At 32.5% G+C, this 10000-nt stretch overlaps 1 protein-coding gene across 5 annotated transcripts in view; it reads left to right on the plus strand.

The window, feature by feature from the left end:
* The window catches only part of LOC137615455 (neural-cadherin-like), a 572326-nt gene that overhangs the window by 302403 nt on the left and 259923 nt on the right, over positions 1 to 10000 (plus strand). For all 5 annotated transcript variants that reach the window (XR_011039245.1, XM_068345342.1, XM_068345339.1 and 2 more), the window contains exon 3: positions 8256 to 8399. Coding sequence is in view for 4 of the 5 variants with exons in the window: in XM_068345342.1 (XP_068201443.1) it covers positions 8256 to 8399 (144 nt within the window). In the remaining variant the exon portion in view is untranslated. The remainder of the gene's footprint in view (positions 1 to 8255; positions 8400 to 10000) is intronic.

Genomic DNA, 10000 nt, shown 5'->3' on the forward strand with positions numbered 1-10000 from the left:
GTGCCTGTTATGTATATATTTTTTTTCATGTAAGTACTTTTATTATTTTTTTAAAGGAATGATGTGTGTGTGTATATGTGTATATATATGTGTATATACAGTATATGTATATATGTATATATATATATATATATATATATACTGTTTATTTACAAACACACACACACGCACATATATATATATATATATATATACACATATATATACACATATACACACACACCACACACATCATTCCTTTAAAAAAAATAAAAGAAGCACCTACGTGAAAAAAAATATACATAACAGGCACAATATGGTCATATTTTGAGGTCAGATAAAATAAAAAATAATGTGAAAATTTCTCCCACAGCCTCATACGATGTCAAGTGAAGGTTAAGAATTTCCCACAGTGCAGAGAAAAAGTTTCCAAGGCACAAACTTTTTCTACGGAACATTACTCTGTCACAACAGGGGCTTTTAAAACTTGGGTCCCACCAGCTGACACAAGGGGCTTTTTTCTTTTTTCTTTTTAGTAGGTGTCCTTTAAGAAACAATAGAGAGGAAGGGAGGGAAAGAAAGGAAAATAAATTGGGAATTGAGGTTAGTAGATAATCGGATATTTTCATAAGTATATTCTTCTTCTTCTTAATAATAATAATAATAATAATAATAATAATAATAATAATAATAATAATATATAACTTTTTTGCGTTTGCTAGACCCGGGTCTTTCTCCCGATCTGCCATTTTCCAATTAGTAAATAGATTCCTGATCACAAATTTATATATATATATATATATATATACAGTATATATATATATATGTATATATATATATATACAGTATATATATATATATATATACAGTATATATATATATATATATATATATCGTAAAATAGTTGCTTTACAGTAGAATAATTCAATTTTCCCGCTGTTGTTTAATTCATAGAAACTTCAATTTCCTCTCTCCTGAACCTTTAAATCCATATCCTGTTTCGCTTCCTTTCCTTTTCTCTCTCTCTTTCCTCTTTGGAAAAGTGACGATAAATAATTGGTATAGAAATAGATAGAAATAGATTTGAAGCCTTTGCAGTTAATAGAATCATTTCATTGCTATATAGAAAACACAAATGTTGCAAGTTTATTCGTTGTATAGAAAACGCAAACGTTGCAAGTCTATTCATTGCATAGAAAACACAAACGCTGTTAGTCTATTCACTGTATAGAGAACACAAACGTTGGGAGTCTATTCACTGTATAGGGAACACAAACGTTGTAAGTCTATTCGCCGTATAGAGAACACAAACGTTGGAAGTCTATTCATTGTATAGAAAGCACAAACGTGTGAAGTCTATTCATTGTATAGAAAACACAAACGTTTGAAGTCTATTCATTGTATAGAAAACCTAAACGTTGCAAGTCTATTCATTGTATAGAAAACACAAACGTTTGATGTCTTTTCATTGTATAGAAAACACCAACGTTTGATGTCTATTCATTGTATAGAAAACACAAACGTTGTAAGTCTATTCGCCGTATAGAGAACACAAACGTTGGAAGTCTATTCATTGTATAGAAAACCTAAACGTTGCAAGTCTATTTATTGTATAGAAAACATAGACGTTGCAAGACTATTCACTGTATAGAGAACACAAACGTTGGAAGTCTAATTATCATATTAGTTCTACCTTGTCTTTCAACATTCCTTTGCAACTTGGAAACTTGAAAGCACAATTATCCACAAGCATTCGACATTTGTTACTAAGAACTGCGCATTGTTCTTGAACTAACACAACAAACACTATTAATGTTTTTCCAAGAGTTAGGCAAGAGCACGGTAGTGTGCTTGCGTAGGTAATTCCACTCAATTTTGTGGCATTTGGGGAAAGTACTATTTTTATTATATGATTAAGATGACTGACTATCTCTCTTTAGGTGGTGTGACATATGATTTTTTTTTCGTATCTTAAATCTTAATAACTTTAAAACAAGTTAATATTAAAAGTGGCAAATTGCATTTGAGCGTGTTAATATGTTCGTTTGAGAGAGAGAGAGAGAGAGAGAGAGAGAGAGAGAGAGAGAGATATCACTAATTTGCTCACCATAAGAATATATAAATATTTATATATATATATATATATATATATATATATACATACATATATACATATGGATAATCACCAAAGCATTAATTTTCATTCAATGTTTCTTACTCTTCAAAATCATTCATATTCATAATAATTTTCTTCATCTTTATCCTGTTATGATTTTACTTGTTCTGTTAATCATTCATGGCTATAAATTATGCAAATAGGTTTTTATATAATTTCATTATGACATTTTTGTCAACTTTTCAACATTTCTGAGCTCTGAAAGTAATTTATTTGAGCTTTTTATTATTATTATTATTATTATTATTATTATTATTATTATTATTATTATTAAATGCTAAGCTACAACCCTAGTTGGAAAAGCAGGATGCTATAAGCCCAGGGGCCCCAACAGGGAAAATAGCCCAGTGAAGGAAGGAGATAAGGAAAAATAAAATATTTTAGGAAAAGTAACTTCAAGATAAATATTTCCTATATAAACAATAAAAACTTTAACAAAACAAGAGGAAGAGAAACTAGATAGAACAGTGTGCCCGAGTGTACCCTCAAGCAAGAGAACTCTAACCCAAGACAGTGGAAGACCATGGTACAGAGGCTATGGCACTACCCAAGACTAGAGAACATTTGAGATTATTATATTGATGGTTTATCATATATGAAATTGTGTATGATTATTCCTCACTGAAATGTTGAACATGGCAAGAAAATGCGAGAGCCCATGTAATTAACTTCCTTAATATCGGGTTTATCTGTCCTGACCCCAGAGCTCTCCTCTACCCTATGACCATCATTACTAATGGATGGCTGCACAAACAACACGAAACTCTGCGGACTTTGAACCCCGGGTTTCAACTTGAAATATATACTAAACTCTGCGGTCTTTGAAACCACGATTTCAACTTAAAATATAGACCTAACCTAATTTAATTGATATTCACGTGAAAACAGGAAATCGTTCTACCAATTATTCCAGCTTGTGGGTCATTACCTGACTCCCGGAGTTAATCCTTGAAACAAACATGAGCTTTGCGAGTCGCAAACTAGTTCAAAATGGTGTGTGAACAAGACTGTGCATCAATTTTCGTGTTCAGTTGTGTGACGGTTGTTTTGGTATGCGATAGTTATAATATTAGTTGTATTTTATCACATTTTAGTTTTTTTTATTTATTTATTTGTGGACTTATAATCGATGGAAAATAATTTATGTTTAAACATGGAGTTTAGTAAACATTGATGGACATTATATATATATATATATATATATATACACATACAGGTCACGCAGGTTGGGGAATAGAGAGTAGTCATACCCTGGGGAGAGGAAGTGCATGCGTATGTTTGTGCATATCTATTTACGAGTTTTTAGCCGTAATTGCTGGTGGGTTGCATACACTAGTGTATATATAAATGAATAAATAAATATGTATATATATATATATATATATATATATAATCATTAAATTTCTGTTATGCTACCCTTTATATTGAAGTATATTCCCTTTGTTTAATGTAGCTCTGGTGAAAGCCATGAGTGAATGCGTGAAACTGCAGTCAGCGGAATAAATGTAAAGGAACAACATATAACAGGTCTATATTTATACTTTGCAAAAATTAAATGTTGTCTAACAGAAACCACAGGTTTATACATATATGTTGATAGTTACTACGTCAAAGAATTTATATTTGTATGAGTATGTATATATATATATATATATATAGATAGATAGATAGATAGATAGATAGATATATTATATATATATATAGATATATATATATATATATATATATGTGTGTGTGTGTGTGTGTGTATCATTATTTTTTTATTTTGATCATCAGTTTTAAAGTGTAATTATAATTGCATATTTAACTGGAAAAAATTACAAGTAATCGTTATATATATATATATATATATATATACATATATACATATATGTGTGTATACATATATTATATATTGATATACTGTGTACATATAATTGCATATATATTGATATACTGTTTATATATATATATATATATATATATATTAGCTGTATACTGTAGATCAATCGAAACGCTCCGCAGATATAGAAAAAAATAAACCAGAACTTTAGACTTCCAAACTATTCTGCAAACTATTTACATGCATTTATCACAACAAATCCATAAAAATAACTTTGTTAATGAATTGACCTGGAAATTTCCATACCGAAATCCCAATTCAACCTAAAGTTTGTTTTTTCAGAAAAGATAAAAATCATGTTTCTGGAAGCGATTAGTTTATACAGATCAGTGGAAGCTGGGTCCGAGTTTTCTCTGTGGAGTACCGGACGCTATATCCGTGTTGGGTAACGGATTAGGAGGATCGACTGTGCTTGTTTGATTGAAGTAAAAACTCTATTGGATTTGGATAATGTTTTTGACTTAGGAGCGTCGAATGTAGTCTTGTTAAATGGTTTATTATTATTATCTCCGACAAAGAAGTTGACAGTGGAGGCTGGGTCCGAGTTTTCTCTGTGGAGTACCGGACGCTATATCCGTGTTGGATAACGGATCAGGAAGATCAACTGCGCTTCGTTTGATAGAAATGAAAACTCTATTGGATTCGGGTAATGTTTTTGACTTAGCAGCGTCGAATGCAGACTTTTTAAATGGTTTATTATTATCATCTCCGCCACTGTAAGAGTTAGACATGCTGATGACCCACATAGACTATTCGAAATTAGTGTGAATCATGCAATAGGAGGAAGAACGTTCAGTTATGCTGCACCGAGACTCTTTAACGACCTTCCACTCGATGTCAAGAATAGCAAAAATGTGGCAGCTTTCAAGAAAAACCTGAAGACTTATCTTTTTAGAAAGTGTTATAATAGTGACCTGAAAACTATTAAGCCTGAATACAAATGCTAGCGAAATAAGTGATAATGATACAGAGCAAAATATTAACTGGAAAGAAATTATTTTTCACACACCAAGGCCCGCCTGAACAGACCTTCAGTGTCTGATGGAGGGTGAGAAATAAACCCGTAAAAGTAAAGTAAAAAGTAAGAGGTTATGTTTTCACTCCTGTTTGTTTGATAGAAGTGGAAACTATTGGATTTGGGTAATGTTGTTGACTTAGCAGCGTCGAATGCAGTCGTGTTAAATGGTTTATTATTATTATCTCCGACAAAGAAGTTAGAAGGAGGTTATGTTTTCACTCCTGTTTGGTTGATAGAAGTAAAAACTCTATTGGATTTGTGTAATGTTTTTGACTTAGCAGCGTCGAATGCAGTCTTGTTAAATGGTTTATTATTAATATCTCCGTCAACGAAGTTGGAAGGATGTTATGTTTTCACTCCTGTTTGGTTGATAGAAGTAAAAACTCTATTGGATTTGTGTAATGTTTTTGACTTAACAGCGTCGAATGCAGTCGTGTTAATTGGTTTATTATTAATATCTCCGCCAATGAAGTTATAAGGAGGTTATGTTTTCACTCCTGTTTGTTTGATGGAAGTAAAAACTCTATGGGATTTGGGTAATGTTTTTGATTTAGCAGCGTCGAATGCAGTCGTGTTAAATGGTTTATTATTAATATCTCCGACAAAGAAGTTGGAAGGAGGTTATGTTTTCACTTCTGTTTGTTTGATGGAAGTAAAAACTCTATTGGATTTGGATAATGTTTTTGACTTAGCAGCGTCGAATGCAGTTGTGTTAAATGGTTTATTATCATCTCCGCCGCTGTAAGAGTTAGACATGCTGATGACCCACATAGACTATTCGAAATTAGTATGAATCATGCAATAGGAGGAAGAACGTTCAGTTATGCTGCACCGAGACTCTTTAACGACCTTCCACTTGATGTCAAGAATAGCAAAAATGTGGCAGCTTTCAAGAAAAACTTGAAGACTTATCTTTTTAGAAAGCGTTATAATAGTGACCTGAAAACTATTAAGCCTGAATACAAATGCTAGCGAAATAACTGATAATGATACAGAGCAAAATATTAACTGTAAAGAAATTATTTTTCACACACCAAGGCCCGCCTGAACAGACCTTTAGTGTCTGATGGAGGGCGTGAAATAAACCTCTAAAAGTAAAGTAAAAAGTAAGAGGTTATGTTTTCACTCCTGTTTGTTTGATGGAAGTAAAAACTATTCGATTTGGGTAATGTTTTTGACTTAGCAGCGTTGAATGCAGTTTATTATTACCTCCGCCAACGAAGTTGGATGGAGATTATGTTTTCACCCCTGTTTGTGTGTTTATTTGTTTACGAATACAAATAAATGCATAGTTATTACCTCCGCCGAAGAACTTGGAAGGAGGTTATGTTTTACCCCCTGTTTCTGTTTTTGTGTATGTTTTTGTTTGTGAATAGTTTCCTGGGCACAATTTTAATCGTAGAATAATGAAACTTGTATTGATTAACTGTTATGTAAAAAGCTTAAAATGATTAAAATTTTGGAAGGTCAAGGTCAAGGTCAAATTTCAAGGTCATGGTCAAGCAAAATGTCCAATTCACGTAACCAGCCATAAGTTTTGACAACGCTGCCACAGAGACTTCAAACTTGGTTCATATTTGAGTGTATGAAAATCCGCGCCAATTGATACATGATAGGGACAAAGGTCAAGGTCGAGGAAAAGGTTAAGAAATGAGCTGCCGCAGCGGAGGTCTGCACTTTACTGAATGCTTATATTCAATCGGTTGAGAGCAGGAATGTCACAAAAAAAATTCAAACCAACTGAAACATGAGATGTTAAGCTTAAAAAGGTTCACAGTGATACAAAAAATCAAGCTATATAAAACATGAGTTGGCAAGATTAAACAGGTTCAGATATCAGTGTGAGAGATAAAAAAAACCAATAACATTACATTGTATGAACGTGTATGAAACTCGTTTGGAATCCCACGATAACTAACATGTAAATTTGAAGTAGAATCGTATGAAATTGTTAAAAAATTCTGGATTTCAACTAAAGTGTTTCAGCGACGGATTATATATTCAATAAGGTCATTGGAGCGTTAGCCAATGCCATGTAAACAGAGTAGCATTATTAATCATTGGAGGTAATATTCGTTCATTACTCGCACGGTACACGACATGACGCAAATTCAAATTAGTTAGGCCATTTGACGTTTCCTGAAGAAATGATGAATGATGAAATAGAGGATGTACTCTCTCTCTCTCTCTCTCTCTCTCTCTCTCTCTCTCTCTTTCTCTGTTTTCAAGAACTGATAAATTTTGAAATAGAGGATAGGTTGTGTACTCTCTCTCTCTCTCTCTCTCTCTCTCTCTCCGTTATCAAGGAGAACTGATGAATAGGGAAATAGAGGATAGTCTCTCTCTCTCTCTCTCTCTCTCTCTCTCTCTCTCTCTCTGTTTTCAAGAACTGATAAATAGTGAAATACAGGATAGGTTATGTACTCTCTCTCTCTCTCTCTCTCTCTCTCTCTCTCTCTCTCTCTCTGTCTAACTTCGAAACTTAACTATTTAAAGATTTAATGGCACTCATGAATGGCAGAGGCAAGGGACAGTGATAGTGCCTCAAAACTGACCGTTTATATATATGATCAGCCCCCAAGTCCCATCTCCAATAAGCTAGGACCAGGGAGGGTCAGGCAATGGCTGCTGATGACTCAGCAGGTAGGCCTATATGCTCTCCCAACCCCCCCTTCCTCAGCTCACAAGGATGGTGAAACTGCAGACACTACAAGAAACTGTAGAGCTTGAGCGGGTCTCGAACCCGAGTCTGGCAGAACGCTAGGCAGGGACGTTTCCATTAGGCTATCAAAACTCCTAAAACCCCTTGTAAAATATATATATATATATATATATATATACTGTACATATATATAGATAGATAGATAGATAGATATATACATTACATATATATATATATATATATATAAATATATAGTGTATATATATATATATATATATATGTATGTATGTATGTATGTATATATATTGTATATGTATATATATACATATACATTTATATATATATCAGTTCTGTAACATCACTTAATTTTACTATACTAACCCTAAAAGACTCAATATTGCCCTCATCCTCTAGATATAAATAAAAAGAAACACACATACCTCTCTACTAAGGTTAGCTAAGTTACTAAATAATTATCCAAATAAATAAAAACCTTAATTAACAGATAACTTAGACCAATTCTCTTTTCTTTTTGCAGTGACGAAGTTCCTACGGATGGGTCTAGCTGACAAAAACGACCACTCGCCTTTCTTTGAGCGCAACTTCTACGAGGTGGAAATTGACGAGGACGAAGCTATCAACCAGACCATCCTGAGTCTTAACGCCACCGATCTGGATGAGGGTAAGTTTCTCTCTCTCTCTCTCTCTCTCTCTCTCTCTCTCTCTCTCTCATTTTACATTCCAAGGTTTTCAGAGGGAATTGTTTCCTATTTACATCAGAATTTAAGGGATATTACAGCACCTCCAGTTCTCTCTCTCTCTCTCTCTCTCTCTCTCTCTCTCTCTCTCTCTAAACTTCATTACAATATTCAAAACACATCAGCATAAAAGAGGAAAAGTGTTTCGAGAACAAGTTAGTTTTCTGAATTCTTGAAAACTTTTAGTATTCTAAGATCTTGAAAGACTTTTGGCATTCTAAAATCTATAAAGACTTTTAGTGTTCTAAAATCTTAAAAAACGTTTTCTATTTACCTTTTTATTGTACTGAAGTTGACCAGATATGTTTCTCAAAGATGAATTCATAATCAAGATTGACACCTTGAGTCGTAAATGACTTTCATTTTATTAAAGTAAAAATAATGAAAAGATATATTTGTGGAGTGTTGGGTGTTGGTATGCAGCTTCCTAGGCCTACTTTAGGTATTTTAGGTTTTTTAAAAGCTTAATCAAGGCTCTAATTCGGGCTAGGATATAAGAAATTTAGCAATCACTGGTGTATGCACAAGAGCTAGGGCTGATACAAGGAGAGTAGCATCATCTGCTCAGGAGAGTAGCATCATCTGCATGAGAGAGTAGAATCATCTGCATAAACTGCAAGTCTGTTTATATAATAAACTACGTATTTTATGAATATGATATTAAATGTAAGCATCTATAACGTTTACAACTCTTCCAGAAGGCTTTGATTACTGCCAGGTTTTTTCTCAGACAGCATATTTAACGTTTAAAACGCTTCCAGAAGGCTAAAAACACTAAATGTCATATTACTAAAGTCATTATGATGCCATTCAATAAGTAATCATCGCAAACTATTGCTAAAATATTCAGCTGTAATACAAAGAAATGAACAACCAACTCCCATTTGTAAGTTTGAAAATAGAGGCCTCATTAAAACTTTAATATCAATGGCAGGTAAATAGTGTCGCTTTATCTGGTCTGCAATCTTTTTTTTTTTTTTTTTTTTTATTTCCGTCCATATTTTGTTCAGATTATTTCAGAATATAACGAGGCTTGGTTCGTATACCATATAGAAAGGAGAATTTAAGTATAAATCTTTCTAGATGTAAAGATTTTTAGTATTTAAGTTTTAAAAGATATTCAAGAATATTATTGGATTACAAAGTGGGGATTAATACATATAATTGGTAACTCGAAAAATTATGCTAAATATGTAACATATTTTTTTAATCTATGAAATTGAGCCTCATTATTATATACATTTTTTTAGGAAATGAATAAAGATTTTTAGTATATAAGTTTTAAAAGATATTCAAGAATATTATTGGATTACAAAGTGGCAATCAATACATATAATTGGCAACTCGAAAAATTATGCTAAATATGTAACATACTTTTTTATCTATGAAATTGAGCCTCATTATTATATAAATTTTTTAAGGAAATAAATAAAGATTTTTAGTATATAAGTTTTAAAAGATATTCAAGAATATTATAGGATTACAAAGGGGCAATCAATGCATATAATTGGTAACTCGAAAAATT

The sequence above is a fragment of the Palaemon carinicauda genome, chromosome 21 (assembly GCF_036898095.1).
Source record: "Palaemon carinicauda isolate YSFRI2023 chromosome 21, ASM3689809v2, whole genome shotgun sequence".
In the NCBI taxonomy this organism is placed as follows: Eukaryota; Metazoa; Arthropoda; class Malacostraca; order Decapoda; family Palaemonidae; genus Palaemon; species Palaemon carinicauda.